The sequence below is a fragment of the Lolium perenne genome, chromosome 2 (genome assembly GCF_019359855.2).
Source record: "Lolium perenne isolate Kyuss_39 chromosome 2, Kyuss_2.0, whole genome shotgun sequence".
Classification (NCBI taxonomy): Eukaryota; Viridiplantae; Streptophyta; class Magnoliopsida; order Poales; family Poaceae; genus Lolium; species Lolium perenne.
In genome coordinates, this window is record NC_067245.2 from 325,680,384 (window position 1) to 325,697,344 (window position 16,961).

General features: G+C 49.0%; 1 protein-coding gene and 1 pseudogene across 1 annotated transcript; one reads left to right on the forward strand and one right to left on the reverse strand.

Moving 5' to 3' along the window:
* Positions 1–11,039: 11,039 nt before the first annotated feature.
* On the forward strand, positions 11,040–13,583 carry LOC139835915 (putative pentatricopeptide repeat-containing protein At3g23330; annotated as a pseudogene).
* A 1,987-nt stretch (positions 13,584–15,570) lies between these two features.
* On the reverse strand, positions 15,571–16,552 carry LOC127337166 (uncharacterized). The gene is made up of 3 exons (XM_051364099.2): positions 16,353–16,552; positions 16,090–16,142; positions 15,571–15,956 (listed from the first exon to the last, which is right to left on the reverse strand). The coding sequence occupies exons 1-3, from the start codon at positions 16,432–16,434 to the stop codon at positions 15,816–15,818; spliced, it is 276 nt and encodes a 91-aa protein (XP_051220059.1). The 5' UTR covers positions 16,435–16,552; the 3' UTR covers positions 15,571–15,815.
* Between the last annotated feature and the right edge of the window lie 409 nt (positions 16,553–16,961).

A 16,961-nucleotide genomic window follows, 5' to 3' on the forward strand; every position in this document is an offset into this window, starting at 1 on the left:
ATGCACCCTGAACATCATCTTTGGTTCCCGTTATCACGCAAGCATCCATACCAGCCCGCCTAATCACACGCCCTATATATGATGTAGGCAAAACCTATCCAACCGTGTTTCCAGTCTACCAGAATCTCTATCTCTATCTTCCTCAAAAAAAGAAATATATATCTCTATCTTTACCTCTAACTCTACATTTTCCTCCGTCTCTATCTCTATCTCTATCTCTATATCTATCTCTATCTCTATCACTAAAAAAGGAGGAGGTTTCTGCTAGATGTATATATCTGTATATTGTAGTTTCCCCATATGTTAGGGGGCTTTCTGCATATGTGCACCTGTACATGTACTATATATTGTGGCCTTTGGCCCCCTGGTAATACATCAAGCATATTGCCCTAACATGGTATCAGAGCAAAACTTGGTCCTAGTCTATACTTGTCGTCCCGGCCGTAGTTGCCGTCCTTCATCCGTGGCCGTTTCCGTCCGGCCATCTTTGTCGCCGTCTTCGTCCGGCCGTCTTCGTGGCCGCCGTGGAATCGCCCCGCCCGCCCGATCTGGCCGTGAGCGGAATCGCCCCGCCCGCCCCGCCCGATCTGGCCGTGATTGCCCGATCCGCTGCTCTGCCGATCTCCCCTGGTCCGATCCCGTCCCTGGCTGCCGGCCGATCCTCTGGTCTGCTTCCTGGTGATCAATCTCTGATCTTCCGTGCTGCTGCTCCCTGCTCTCCGACGGCCCGCGCGCTCCGCTCCCTGGCCGGCCGATCGGCCCGCGTGTGCTGCTCTTTGTTTTCCCTTGCCCGCGCCTGCCCCTGCTATCTCCCTGCCCAGATCGATCGATCGAAGCAGGGCCAGATCCGTTTTCTCTTCTTCGTCAGTTGACTTGATCTGGAAAAAAAAAATAAAAAAAAAGCAAAAAAAAAAAAAACTGTCGTCGGCTGTTGTTACCCGATGTCTTCTTCCGCTGATCCCGCCTTATCTTTGGGTCTCCCTTCGGTACTTGGTATTTGTCCGCTGCCTCCGTGTATGACGGCTAGCCATTCTTCGTCGCCGTTTGCGGCCTCTTCCCGTGGTTCTGCCCGCGCTTCGCCGACTTCGTCTACGTCGGCCCGCCGCTCTACATCGACTTTTGCGGCCTCTTCCCGCGGTTATGGCCGCGCTTCGTCGACTCCGTCTCCGTCGGCCTGCCGCTCTACATCGACTTTCGCGGCCTCTTCACGTGGTTATGACCGCGCTTTGCCGACTCTGTCTTCATCGGCGTGTTGCTCTCCGTCGCCCCCTTTGGTGGCCTCTGTGCGTGTGGGTGATAGCTCCTCGTCGGCACCTGATTGTACGTCGACCTCTCCAGTCGCGCCCCTCTCTGCGCATGAGATAGCGCAGCTTCACCGCCTGCTTGATGCTTGGGATTCCAGCCACGTCGGCAGCCTCGCGGTCCGATTCTCCGCCCTCGTCCTCATTGCACCTATCGTGGCAAGGTTGGCCACACTTCCTCCACCCGTTGGACGCGGGATCCCGCCACGTCAGCAGTTCCAGGATCGTCAGCAGGCTGGCTCTTCAGGATCTTCTGCAGTTGCACTCTCTGATCAGGACATTCTCAGGGGTCTTCGTGGTCTGCTCGCTACTACAGACTCTTCCTCGCCGGGCGCTGCTGGTTCTGTGACTGGCTCTTCTGGCACTGCGCGACCACCAGTTTCTACACAGTCAGGTACGTCCCCGTGGTATCTGGATTCTGGAGCTTCCTTTCATATGACCTCTGAGTCTTCTATTCTGTCTGCTCTTCGGTCTCTTATTTCTCCTATCCGTGTTGTCACGGCTGATGGTACCTCTATTCCTGTTTCTAGTAGAGGCACCCTTTCTACTCCCTCTTTCTCTGTCCCTGATGTTTCTCATGTTCCTCGCCTTCAGATGAACATTTTCTCTGCTAGCCAGCTCACCGATTCTGGTTGTCGCGTCATTCTTGACGCTGAGTCTTGTGCGGTTCAGGATCGTCGCACACAGGCCCTGGTTGGAGCTGGCCCTCGTAGCCGTAAGTCTCCGGGGCTTTGGGAGTTAGACTGGCTTCGTGTTCCTTCCGCTGCCACTCCATCTGCCAGTTCTCCTCCGGTTGTTGCCTCTGTCACCGGCTCTTTTCAGCAGTGGCATCATCGTCTTGGTCACCTTTGTGACTCTCGCCTGTCGTCTTTGGTTCATCGTGGCCTTCTGGGGTCTGTCTCTGGAGATGGGTCGTTACACTGTTAGGGCTGTAGGTTAGGCAAACAGATTCAGCTTCCTTATCCTACTAGTTTGTCTGTCTCTCGGCGACCGTTCGATTTAGTCCATTCAGATGTTTGGGGTCCGGCTCCCTTCGCTTCGAAAGGGGGCCATCGATACTATATCTTATTCATTGATGATTTTTCACGGTACACCTGGGTGTTTTTCATGCACTCTCGTAGTGAGGTGCTCTCTATTTATCAGCGTTTTGCGGCCATGGTCCGCACTCAGTATTCCTCACCCATTCGTGTGTTCCGTGCTGATTCTGCTGGTGAGTATATCTCCCAGCACCTTCGTGGTGTCCTTGCTGAGGAGGGCACCCTCGCTCAGTTTTCTTGTCCCGGCGCGCATGCTCAAAATGGCGTCGCCGAGCGTAAGCATCGTCATCTTCTTGAGACCACCCGTGCTATGATGATTGCTTCTTCTCTTCCGCCACATTTCTGAGCTGAGGCTGTTGCTACGTCGGCCCACCTCATTAACATTCAGCCTTCCGCTGCTCTACAGGGTGGCATTCCTCTCGAGCGTCTCTCTGGTGTTTCTCCAGACTACTCGACTCTCCGTTCATTTGGTTGCGTCTGCTATGTCCTTCTGCCTCCTCGTGAACGCACCAAACTGACCGCTCAGCCTGTTGAGTGTGTTTTTCTCGGATACAGTGATGAGCATAAGGGCTATCGCTGTTGGGACCCCGTTGGTCGTCGGATGCGCATCTCTCGTGACGTCACGTTTGATGAGACGCGTCCCTTCTATCCTCGCCCCACCTCGGGTACTTACCCGGTGGATGATATCTCTTTTCTTCTTTTTCCGGATGCACCCCCTGCTGTCCCTCCTCCCCTCCCTCCTACTTCTGATGCGCCCCCTTTGGCGCCATCCTCTCGTTCGTCTAGTCCACCTAGTACTCCTCGTCTCCGGCTTCGGCTCCTTCCGATGTTGTCCCTTCTTCCTCTTCTTCTGATGACTTGTCTTCTGCAGATGAGCTTCCCCCTTCAAGGCCTGTTCGTCAGCGTCGTGCTCCAGCTCGTTACTCTCCTAGTCAGTATGGTCTCTCTGTCGTTTCCGAGCCGACTTCTTATCGGGATGCCGAGCGTCATCCTGAATGGCAGCTTGCCATGGCTGAGGAGATCACTGCGCTTGAGCGCACTGGCACTTGGGATCTTGTTTCTCCCCCTTCTGGTGTTCGTCCCATCACGTGTAAGTGGGTCTATAAAATTAAGACTCGCTCTGATGGATCTCTTGAGCGCTATAAAGCGCGTCTTGTGGCTCGTGGTTTTCAGCAGGAGCACGGCCGTGACTATGATGAGACTTTTGCCCCTGTGGCTCATATGACTACTGTGCGTACCCTTCTTGCTGTTGCTTATGTTCGCCGCTGGTCTGTCTCCCAGCTTGATGTTCAGAATGCTTTTCTTAATGGCGAGTTGAGTGAGGAGGTTTACATGCAGCCTCCTCCTGGGTATTCTGTTCCCGATGGGATGGTTTGTCGTCTTCGACGTTCTCTCTATGGTCTCAAACAGGCCCCTCGTGCCTGGTTTGAGCGCTTCGCCTCTGTGGTGACTGCTGCTGGTTTCTCTCCTAGTCTTCATGATCCAGCACTTTTCGTTCACACTTCTCCTCGTGGACGTACTCTTCTTCTTCTCTATGTTGATGATATGATCATTACTGGTGATGATCCTGAGTATATTGCCTTCGTCAAGGCTCGTCTTCGGGATCAGTTTCTTATGACTGATCTTGCTCCTCTTCGCTATTTTCTTGGCATTGAGGTTTCATCCACTTATGATGGTTTTTCTATCTCTCAGGAAAAGTACATTCAGGATCTTCTTGCTCGTGCTGCTCTTGGGGATGAGCGCACGGTTGATACTCCTATGGAGCTTAATGTTAAGCTTCGTCCCATCGATGGTGATCCTCTTCCCCGATCCCACCCGTTATCGCCATCTTGTTGGGAGTCTTGTTTATCTTCTTGTCACTCGTCCCGATATTTCTTATCCTGTTCATATTCTCGAGTCGGTTGTCTCAGCTCCTACCACTGTTCACTATAGTCATCTCCTCCGTGTTCTTCGTTACCTTCGTGGCACGATCACTCGTCGCCTTTTCTTTCCCCGTTCAGCCTCTCTCCAGCTCCGGTGCTATTCGGATGCTACGTGGGCGAGTGATCCTACGGATCGTCGTTCACTTTCTCGCTTCGTGTGTTTCTTGGTGGTTCGCTTGTTGCTTGGAAGACGAAGAAACAGGTCGCAGTTTCCCGTTCGAGTGTTGAGGCTGAGTTGCGGGCTATGGCTTTGTTGATTGCTGAGGTGACTTGGTTACGGTGGTTGCTTGCAGATTTTGGGGTCTCTGTTACGACACCCACTCCACTTTTGTCCGACAAAGACAGTGCTATCAGTATTGCACGTGATCCGGTCAAGCATGAGCTGACCAAGCATATTGGTGTTGATGCTTTTTACACACGTGCTCAGGTACATGATGATGTTGTTGCGGTTCATTATGTGCCTTCAGATTTGCAGTTGGCGGATTTCTTTACGAAGGCACAGACTCGAGCGCAGCATGATTTCTTACTCTCCAAACTCAGTGTTGTGGATCCACCATGAGTTTGAGGGGGGGTGTTAGATGTATATATCTGTATATTGTAGTTTCCCCATATGTTAGGGGGCTTTCTGCATATGTGCACCTGTACATGTACTATATATTGTGTCCTTTGGCCCCCTGGTAATACATCAAGCATATTGCCCTAACAGTTTCATTTCATGCCACTCCGTTGATCCATTCTTCAACCCCCCATATCTATCGTTCATTCTCCGTCATCGGTTTTGTTAACCTGACACCTTCTATCGAGGGTACTCCTCGGCAATACCCTCTATTTGGGGCTTAGGGTAGACGGAATCCTGCAGGCTGACACGAGACATCGGATACCAAACAAGCGGGGAGAGAGATTTACCTAGGTTCGGGGCTCTCAATGAGGTAAAACCCTTATGTCCTGCTTGTCTGATCTTGATTATTCAAAATTATCGGGTTACAATGAGGTAGCCGAAGGCTTCGACTACAATCTCGTCGAGAGGCTATGTTCTACGATCACCTAGCTCTAGACTTGCGGTGGTTATGGCTATGATAATTGTGTGTCCCTCGGCAGACCCTCTCCTGGCCCTTATATTGGGAGCCAGGTCTCAAGAGTTCTATCCTGGTTCGACTAGTTCACAAAGAGTTTCACACCTAAACTTTCCTTGTTTCTTTGTCGTCTTACCTTGTTCGTCAAGATTCCTTCCTTGGAACCGACATAACGGCCCACCTTGATCGATGGATGATTTTCATGGGCCCCTGATTGGGCCGTAGGAGGTAGCGCAATTCTAGTTACCCGAATGGTAATGCCCACATCAGTAGCCCCCCGAGTGACTGGCTGAAGAAGCTTTGGGTAGGGACTAAAATTGTCTTCTATCGAGTGTTCATAATTGCCGGAAGACCTCGACTCCTTTTAAATAATGATGCCTTTTGTATCGGGTGCGCCTTCAGTGCTCCTGATGGGAGTAGCCCCCGAGTCTAGGCACGGATGCTTGCAACCGTGTGTAGACTCAAGTTGTACTACTCAAATATTTTTCTTCTGCTGATGTTTTCTGCAAACTGTCATGGTCATCCGATATTTTTTTATATCAGGTCTTCAATACCTTCAAGTAAGGTTATGCTTGTTGGTAGTACGTAAAGGATGTTGAGTAACGTGCTCAGCTTTACTCGATAAATCGATGCTAGTTAACTGCCGATGGAAAAACAACGTTACCCTACTCAGAATCAAGTCCCCGGGCATGATCTTGGATCGTGTGAAATCTTTGTTTTACGCGAGAGAAATATTTAATAAACTTTCTCGCCGTTTACAGTATAAAGCGCGGGCGTGCTAGTATACGATTGTATACAATTTAAATAACACAAACACAAAGATCATGCGTAGGAAACTTGTAGTTTTTATTAACTTTTTGCAGATCACATACAAGTCCTATTTTACATATTCTCTGTGTGGCATCTGACGTACAAGAGACGATTGTGTAGTTCTCAACTCCTAGAGCCTCGAGAGGATTTCTAGTTAATTACATCCACAGTTTATATCTATGGACAACCTCCGATTATGCTGCATCAAGCGGTCATCAACATCATCGACTCGTAGCTCACATCTGCCAAGGCGACATGCAAATATTTGACAACTTAATTTAGTTGCAGCCACATCAACAAATTATGGATGCAACGTTCAATCAGGCACCAGATTCAGGAAAAGTCTCAACATAGATGTTCGGCCTCGTCGGTCACGAACAATATTTATCCCGCCTTGTCGGTCAGGATTTATATGTAGGTTCCGGCCTCGTCGGTCACGGAAAAGGGTGTATCCCGCCTCGTCGGTCAGGATATATGTGTAGATTATGTATAGATTCCGGCCTCATCGGTCGCGAAAGAAGAGTAGACTGTACTGAATCATCACAGGTCTGATGTGAATCGTCGCTCTGTAAATTGTTGATCATGGGTCTTTGCTTATTCCAATGTAGATGACCACGTTTTTGTTCAAACGTTACATGCATATGCCCCCTTTTTAGAAAACTTGGAGGCTATCCGGCCCATGTACGTGGGAGCCTCTCAAATAGACAGATACACTTGTATTTATGAAGATTTTCGCTTTTGCGCTACGAATGTACCGACGGCGATGTAAATCGCGTAGAGTCCGTCACACCACAATCTTGTAGACGGAATGATAAAAAGTCTGCGGCGGCGATATAGATCGCGTAGAGCCGAAACAAAACTGATTTTGCATATAAAATCATGAATATCATCGGGGGCGACATGAACCGCATAGAGCCAAGATAGCACCAATTGTGAAGATACCATTGGCGGCGACATGACTCGCGTAGAGCCGAGATAACACCAATTGTGAAGATACCATCGGCGGCGACTTGACTCGCGTAGAGCCGGGACGACAACAATTTCACGGATCGAAACGACCGGCATCCGCAGCGGTGATATAAATCACGTACTGTTGAAATATTGGGCCCATATTTGGTGGCTCATACTAGATTTCAGATTTCCCCTATAAATCTCAAAGCCCACTTAGTGGCAGCCTTGTGAGTTTGAGGCCAAGTTGGTGGCAGCTCACTAGGGAGTGGCAAGAGGTGGGAAGTTTTAGGCCCACATGGAAAGTTGGGAGGAAGTTCCACCACTAGTAAGTGAGTGAGAATAGGAGTGCTACACGCGCGCTCCTCCTCCTCCTCCCTCGTCTCGACACGACACGACACGTCGCGCCGCGCCGCGCTCGTGGTGAGTGGATTGAGCCTCGAGCTGAGACTTTCCTTACTTTTTGCAGCTCAGGAAAACGAACAGAGTCCTAGACGGACGCGTCACAGTTAGTCGGTTCGGGTCGCTCCCGGATCGTGGGCTATCTGTAACCGACTCGAAACGTTCGTGCGACGTGGGCGTGGCCCACGTTGCCTAGGATTTCCCGAGCCTATATAATCTCTTGCCCGGCTACCGCAGAAATATATCGAACACACAAGTTAGGGTTTTCACCTCTCTCTGCTTGCGCCGCCATCGTAGCCTACTCCATCCTGCGCGCCGACGTTCATCGGCGAACGAAGAGTAGGGTAAAGGATTTTATCTCTATAACTTTGTAAAAATTGGCTTTACGCAAATAAAACTCAAGCCTCCTCTTGTCTGCTTTGCATGTAGATATAGGCCAAGTTTCTCTTCTTGGTGTAATTTGCCATACATTCAAAGTATTGACCACTCTCGTGGCTGCAACCTTTCATGTTGCAGATTATTCGACGACTTGTGAGAATGCGTAGGTCGCGAGTCTACACTCAACGAGCCTGTGGCATTGATGGGACTCCAAGATGTTATTTCGTTTTCCGTTGTATTGAGCTAGTCTTTGGCTATGCAAGTTGTAATTATTTGTACTCTGGATTATTCGAAACGTGTAATAAAGACTTGTGTTTTACATGATAATTCATCGACTGTGAGTGCTAGCTAATGATCTAGGGACTAGCATATTTAATCACAGGGACTTTGGATCCTACCAGATCTGGGGTCGCTACAAAGTAACTAATAACTCCCTTGTTCATTTAATTTTCTTTGCCATGCAGGGTTTGGAAACGGTTCTCAGATCAAATAACCGGTGAATTTAAACATGAGCTAGAATTTAGAAAGTTAGTTAATATGGATATTCAGCAACCGGGGACCAATCTATGTGGATACTATGTTTGTGAGTTCATCCGGAGATACACCTCTGAGCGGAGGGCGGCAGATAGCAACGTGCGAAGGAATAACTTGCGGAAGAAGCTTAGTCCAGAAGCTCGCTTCCGACCAATTCAAGAAGAATTAGTAGGATTTTGATGAGGGAAGTCCTTCATCCTAAAGGAGAACACTATTACGAGGACGAAGAACTTCTGATGCCGTAAATTGTGTATGGAAACTTGTTCGAAGTTGTATTTGGTCACCCGAGATTGAATATTGTATATTCCTCTTGAATTCTTCTTGTTTAAAATTTCAAACTTGTTTGAAATTGTACATTCATATGCATCAACGTGTAACATGTATATAGTAGCGTAGAATATGTGTACTGGAACTTCTTTGAAATTAAAATAAAACACAAAATAAAATATAAAAGAAATAAAACGCAGCAAAAAAAAACTAGATTTAGGGGGGCTAAAACCCTAAACCTGCGGAGACCAACCGCGACTAAAGGTCCTCCGCCCCGACGCACGCCTGCCGCCCACGTGGACGGGCCTTTAGTCGCAGTTCGTAAGCAACCGCGACTAAAGGGGGGGCTTTAGTCGCGCATAATTAATCCTGGTTGCGCAACCAGGATTAATGGCGGTTGCGAGCCGCGACTAAAGGCCGTTTTTCTACCAGTGGCAGCTCCAGTAAAACGATCCCCGTAGAATAGGCACCATGTGGAGATGGTAGCAGCGTCGGCGTCGACCCCAACTAGGCGACGTAAAGGACGATGAGCGACCGTTTGCGTCCACGTGGGTTGAAAATAGGTCTGGAACCCGCTCCAGCGGGACGACGCATAGTGATTGGCCGTCCGCAACGACGCAAACGCGGCGCATATTTGCGTCTGGGATGCGTCGCGGCGGACGCTGCGCGGACGCCCCAAGTGACCGCTCGCATTTCCACCGGGCCCGCCTGGCAGCGAGCCATAGGGCTGTATCGAGGGCATCGCATCCGCGTCTGCGCCGCAGCCTTCACCATCAATGTCGCGGCTGCCTCATCCGCGCGCGCTGGCGGGCGGCGGCTGGGCTTCACCGCCTTCAATGACATCGTGTCCAGCGCGCGGCCGGTCTTAAAAGTCGACCCGCATCGTTCCTGGCATCGCCCACACCATAGACACCTCCACTCCCACCACCGCCTCGCGCCACTGCCACGCGCCACTGCAGCACCATGGAAAAAAAGAAGAACGACTTCGAGGCGTCCGGCAGCGAAACCAAGAAGGCGGAGCGGACGCACAGGGTGTCGCTGCCCGTCAACATGGCGAGGCTCATGCACGCGAACTGGACGCCCGTGCGACATGCACATGCCTGGCGGCTGACGGCTCAGCTACCGCCGGGTGCATGTCCCGCCCTTGCCTGCGCACGAGCCAGACAGGAGCGCCGAGATCCGGCGCAAGCGGCGGTACCTGCTGCCGGACCTCCGCGCCGATCCCGCCTACACCATCGACTCCGACACTTGGCGTGAGACCGAGAAGGATCCGAGGAGGAGGGCGGGCTTCCTCGGTGACAGGGACTTCCCGTTTGACCATCAACCGCCACCTCGTCGTCGAACACGACAGCCGCCCGTGCCTGCACGGGACGACAACGAAGACTACATCGACGCGCTGGCCTACCACAACGAGGAGGCCAAGGACGACAGCGACGACTACGTCGCCTACATTTTCCAGGAATGGAAGTTGGTCATGGCGGAGGGCCGAAAGTTCGCGTACCCGGAGACGACGACGGACGACGAGATCGCGAGGCTCGCGTCCTCGTCTAGGAGGTGGACCGACCGGTGCAGCCGCCGCTGCCCCGGCACGCCACCGGCATCATGCCTCCGGGCCTCACGGAGGAAGAGGCCCTTCGATGGACGCTCGAGGACTCGGTCACTCAACCGGTGCAACCACCGCCTCCATCTCCGTCGTACAACCCGTGGGGGCCTCCACCTCCACCACCGGCGTGAGCTGCTCAACCTCCACCACTGGAGTGGGCTGCTCAACCTCCACCACCGGCGTGGGCTGATCAACCGCCACCACCGGCGTGGGCTGCTCCACCTCTACCACCGGCGGTGGCACCGGCGTATGTTCCGCCGCTTGCCAACTGGTTGTGGCCGATACCGCAGCTCGTCGTGATCGACAGCGACGACGACGACCAGTAGGCGCATGCGTTTTTAGGTTTTATATTTTAGTTTCCTTTCTTTTAGTATGTAAATTATGTTTTTATGTTGAAAAAAATGCAAAATCGAAAAAAAATGCGTTGTGTCGCTGGAGCCATCCGACGCAAACGGACGCGCTGTCGATTTCGACCATTTAGACCGACGCAAACGGACGCGCTGTCGATTTCGACCATTTAGACCGACACAAACGGACACGCACATTCATTTTAAGCATCCGAAATGCGTCGCCCCGATGGAGATGCATAGGAAACGCCAAGTAGACGCTGTGTGAAATGGCTGTAGCTCCTCCTCTGCCACAAGTTAGTCGGGGAGGAGAGACGGGAGCAATGCCAAAGTTGCTGATAACAGTCTACTACGCGCGCGGTACACAATACAGTGGACAAAACTGGCTGCACAAACTGATAACTGAACGTTTTGGTCATGCCACGCCGCAGCGCCGCCGCCTCTGACCCCCGCCTCGCATCATCCCTCCACGCGGCGCTCCTCAAGCCGGGCCTCCTCGCCTCCGACCACTTCCTCACCAACCACCTCCTCATCGCCTACTTCATGGCTTGGCCCCGCCTCCGCCGACACGGCCTCCGTCTGCTCGACGAAATGCCCCGCCGCAACGCCGACACTATTCCGGTTCCGGCGCGCTGGGTTCCAGTCCAACGTCTTCCTGATGAACGCGTTCCTCACGGCGACGGTCTGGCACGGGCGGCTCGCCGGCTGTTCGAGTGGGCCTGTCTCGCCGTTGCCAACATCGTCTCGTGGAACACTCTGCTTTTGCCGGGTTCGCGCGCCACTCGTGCGCGCAAATGTGGAGTCTCTCGCTAAGGATGGTCAGGGAAGGTGCTGGGGCCGACTGGTTCTCGTTTAGCACCGTGCTCTCGGGGCCGACGGCGGATGCGGACATGGCGGGCGGCTTGCAGGTTCAGGGCAGCTTCTCAAGACCGGCATTGGCAAATACATCGCAATAACGCTGCTGAAGATCATTGCAAGATGGGGCCCTCGGCAAATACATCGCAATCACGCTGCTGAAGGCCATCAGTACGAAACCGGTTTCGCGGACATCGTCTCGTGGAACACTCTGCTCGCGGGCTTCGCGCGCCATTCGTGTGCACAAATGTGGAAGCTCTGGCTAATAATGGTCAGGCAAGGCGCCGGGGCTAGCGGGTTCTCCTTTACCACCGTGCTCTTGGAGCTGACGGCAGACGCGGACATGGTGGGCGGCTTGCATGTTCTCGGGAAGCTTGTCAAGACCGGCCTTGGGGACGATGCCTGTGTCACTGCGTGGGCAACTCCTTGGTGGAGATGTACATGAAGAACGGGCGTTCACCGAGATGCCTCAGAGAGAGTCATGTCGTGGACAGAGATGGCTGCCGGTTGGCTACACTGCAGCGAGCATGCTAATTAAGGCCGTTGGAGTCCTCGGTCCCATGATGCTGGACAGAACTGTGCCAAACAACTACATGTTTGCAGCGGCAGCCAATGCCTGCTCAATCCTCACTAGTCCGAGGGAAGGCAGCAAGATCCATGGCTATGCCATCAAACTAGGAGAACACTCCATTCTGGACGGCCATGATCATGGGGTTCGCGCGGAACGGCCAACTGGCCAAGCTCGGGAGGCCGTGCAGGTGTTTGACGACATGATCTTGGGAGGCGTCCCACCTAACCAAGTCACATTCCTCTGTTTTCATTACACTCAGCCAAGGCGGGATTTGTAGATGAAGCTTCGATATACTTCAGGCAATGGAAGACAAGTTCGGTGTCATGCCCGGCGAGGACCACTACGCGTGCATGGTCGATCTCCTTGGAAAAGCAGGCCATATCCAAGAGGCTAAAGAGCTGATATCGCGGATGCTGTTCTCCCTGGAGTTCTGCTCTGGCAGCCATTGCTCAGTGCTTGTGAGCTCCATGACGATGAGGCCGCAGCGAAGCGAGCTGCAGAGCACGCGCTCGCGCTGGAGAAGAAAGATCCCTCGACATACCTCTTGCTGTCCAGGACGCTTGCAGGTAGGCACAACGGGAACGGTGCTGGAAGGTTGAAAGGGCTCATGGGTGACAGACAAGTCATGACTCATGAAGCTGCGTGGGTCTAGCTGGTTGGAGTCCATGCCAGAGAGTAACCAGGCCTGCACAGCGTGAACCATAACGGAAAATGCACATTTTGAATATGGAAGCACCAGGCTTGTTTTTTGACCTGAAAGGCTGCAGACTACAAACGGGGGTGGATGGAGTTTTACTGGATAGACTCATGCATGACCCAACAGGTAAGAAGTACATTATCATTGACCCGCAATAGAACATGGAAATTCATCACTGAAACCACAGGTTGCTCAATTGTCATGTTCGTCTAATGTGACAGACAACTATCTGTTCTTTTTCGCAAAAACAAAACTATCCATTCTGTACAGGACAAAACCATTATTAATTGGGCTTGCTTAACAATCGAATTAAGTGTACATCCTCGTGATAGCCCTTCATACATGCTATTTCTTCCCATAGACAATGAAACCCATACATAGTCCTGATCGTGTACGTACTTACAGACTGCAGCTCATAGGGGAAAAAAACTCTTCAATATGCACCGGGTTCGTTTTTTTGCCTGAAAGGTTTGAGACTACAAAGGGAAGTAGATGCTTCCATTATCCGAGACTGTTTGGATGGGAGTGGATGGAGGTTTACTGGATGGACTTATGCGCTATCCAACAGGTAGGAAGAAGTACATTATCAATTTATCATTGACCCACAATAGAACATGGAAGTTGATCACTGAAACCACATGTTGCTCAATAGTCATGTTCGTCTAATGTGCCAAACAACTATCCATTCTGTACAGAATAAACAATTATTAGTTGACCTTGCTTAGCAACTGAATAAATGTACATCCTCATGATAGCCCTTCATATATGCAATTTTTCCATCGACGGTGGAAACCATACATAGTCATGATCGAAGTAGGTAATTGCAGACTGGGGCTCATAGGGGGAAAAACTCTTCATATGCAAGATGTGCAGCTCAAGCCAATGCTATTTGGCATCCGCTGAGGTGTGAAACATATGAGATTTGGTCCTACGGACTGCAGGCAATGATGTTATTCAACATTTGAGGTCTCCAAGAGAGGCTCAATGTAGTGCTTGAACTTGGCTTTGTTTATTGCACCTTCTCTTCTGCTCCCTGGCACCTCCTGCCTATTCTTGAAGAGAATAAATGCCTGGAGACCATAAACCTTGTAGTTTTCAATTATTTGAGGATTTGCATTATGATCTATCTTGACAATCTTAACCTCCCCTCATCTTCCTGATTCATAGAAGTTAAAAAACTCAACTGTCCGAGCTGGTGATACGAATTAAATTAACAGACTTCCCTCAATATTCTTTGAGATATGAGCAAAGTTGTAAATAGCCGGCTATAGCCTGTTGAAGCACACAGAATATTTCTGATGTGCCCTTAATTAGTTTTTGTTTGAATCAAAAGAGAGGAGTGATTTGTGTTCATGATTTAGCTGATTGCTTAAATAGAGTACATCTGTGCACATTTCTCGAATGATGTCTTTCCATTGTCCATCTATCTTCCATATTAATTCAGAAAGGTGTCACAAGCTCATGGCAAGAATCGAATCCTTAAGTTCTATGCAATCTAAGCATGTTGTTGATGGTATCTTCACAACCTGGCTGATCACATAATTGCTATAGTTTGTTTTTTCGCAAGCATTTTTGCAGTTTGTTCTACTTGTTATGCTCACTTGAATCTTTACTGTTGTAAGACATACAACTCGAACAACAAACTAACGTGGAGCTCATGAAAGTTTGTTAATAAAGTTTAAGAATCTGGCTGGTGATCTACAAACATCTATCCTACATAATTGCTTAGATGATACCCTAAAATAAGAAGTGGTGTTTACTGTAATTTGCATCTTGCGTTCGGAAAATGTATTACGAATTCACTGTCTTGGATTTTCTTACTGGATTTCCTTACTGAACTCATGGTCTTGAATTACTTGTTTCCATCAGATTGGATGTGATGCACTTTAAGTACAACTGGTTACTAAATTTGGTGAAGATAGGCGAAATAAATTCTCCTCTGGCTACAGTACCAGATGATCGGGCAAACATATTTGAGAAGGCTCAAACTGATCCTTTACCTTGCAATGCTGAAACAATGGTTCAATTATGTAAACTAGAGAATCTAGCTGTCCAACATCAATGATCCAAAGTATGTATTGTTGCTTAAAGGCTATGGAGATAATTCTGTATTGATTATTTTTATCTTTTATCATTTAATCTTGAATCTTGCATGCTGGATATACATAACGTCTGGTTCATGTTTTAAGAATTTTTATGTCACCTATTAAAGGCGAGTTAATGAAATAGTTATATCGCATAGACATTTCTAAGGTAAAAAAGGTATTCATGATATAGCTGTATTCCAGTGGTAAGAAGCCACCTTTCCCTTTGAAATAAAGAAAATGTATACTATTCAATCATGTCGACTTGCTGCTTGGCCCTAAAAAGTGAAGACATACACTAACTATGGATATTTTTTCAGTTATGTTGTTGAAAAACAGAGTAATATATAGAAGATTAGAATTTCTTACTTATTTAGGTTCTGCACCTTAACCTGAATGTGCATTGGATAGGAATTGTGTTGAAATTACCTAACTGAATTGCAAGAAGGTTCTTATATTTTGTATCTACATCAAACTTTGTCAAAGACCCTGCTAATTGTAGGATAAATAGTCAAAAAATGACACCGAGGTTTGTTGGATTTTTTTATTTGGCTGCCTCGCCTACTCTCTCTAGGCTATAACTACTGCTCCCACCACCCGTGCAATTGCAGTCAAAACATCCAACATTGTGTGCACCATTTAGATGTTCACATAATCGACAAAACATCCAACATTGTGTGTACCATTTAGATGTAGAGGTCAGAAGATAATGAGCTTTTTCTTTTTTAAAACAATAGTATATAAGTAAATCGTAATTGAGTGATTCCAGTGAATACAAACAATTATGTTACATAGAGAATGTTAAAATCACGTAGAAAAAAAACTTGCATATACACTCATTTTGACTAAGCAGAAGAAGCTCTATGTCACGTCTACATTAACTTACTAATTATCAGTTTTCATGATAGCAAAGCTAAGAATTCCTCAATATGTATCTATAGTTCTATACATCAAATTCATATGGACTTGGACAGATTATCTTGTGATTAGTTGGGTATGAGCTTGAAATGGGGCTTCTCCATGGACGGGGTTGGGTCGTAACTGCCGTAGTCGCTGGTCGTGACTTCTTTGAGCATCCGGGCATGCACTTCTGCCAGGGCTTCCCCCTGGCTAGCTACTGGTCGGCCCTGCAGTTTGTTCCAGGAAATGTAAGGCAACCAGTAGAGAAAGAAATCAAGTGATCGTACTGGAGATCACACTAGGTAATTGTACGTCTGTGTGTGCTCGCTCGCGTATGTGTACATGCACATGACTTCTTACCTCTCCTTGCTGACCTATAGATTCCTGATCCACCATGAAGCTCCCATGTCTCCCTGAAAGAACAGAACCAGATCTTGTAAAAACCCAGATAAGTGCCTCTGTCTTGTCATGACTGACGGCAGCAGTGCCTCTGTCTTCTCAGGAATCAGGATCTACGTGTGCATGTTGATGCAAGGCTTGAAGCATGGTCAAGCTAGGTCGAGAACTCTAGCTTTCATCGAAAAACAACTTGTAAGAATAAATAACTATACTGTCACACGAACCTGCCGACGAAGTCGAGAGCAGCAAGGCCAAGAAGAGAGCTAAGAGAGTGGCCGCTTTCCAGGGCCTCAGTTGCATCCCCATTTCTGGTTACTCACGCAGTGCATACGGTCTCCTTCACTCTCAGTGAAACATGTAAATGTCATGAACAACGTTAGACCAGCTGAAGCGGAGGCCTCTTCCTGCCCTCTTCTTTGGCGGAGATAGCAGAATATATAACTGGCAGTTAGGAAATCCTCGTGAGACAGATGCGATCCCACTTGCACTGAACAAATTCCTTTACGTGCAGTTTTTTTTTATACTTTTTGTTTTTTGCCTGGGGCAGAAGTGGAGCGTCCACCAGTTTTCTGTATGGAATTTTCAGGATGGGTGGTTACCATATATGCATAGTCTGTAGCATGTTGCTTATTTTCAGCGTGGTGCTTATTAGCAGGCAGTAGCTGACAAGTGCAACATTACAAATGACTTCTTTGATTTACAGTTATAGTGAAATGACTATCTAATTATGTGGTTTTGTCTCTGGTTAGTGCTAGTTGTTTCTGTCAAGCATAGTTACAAGTTAGTCATATACATTTGCAAGATGGACTACCATGTGCCAACATTTACGTTGC

Excerpts from the sequence above, each read along its gene's own strand:
- LOC127337166 (XM_051364099.2), bottom strand. The coding sequence starts at position 16,434 with ATGGGGATGCAACTGAGGCCCTGGAAAGCGGCCACTCTCTTAGCTCTC. Across the intron at positions 16,143-16,352 it reads GCTCTCGACTTCGTCGGCAG|GGAGACATGGGAGCTTCATG; the intron begins GTTCGTGTGACA and ends CTGTTCTTTCAG. Across the intron at positions 15,957-16,089 it reads CTATAGGTCAGCAAGGAGAG|GGCCGACCAGTAGCTAGCCA; the intron begins GTAAGAAGTCAT and ends AACAAACTGCAG.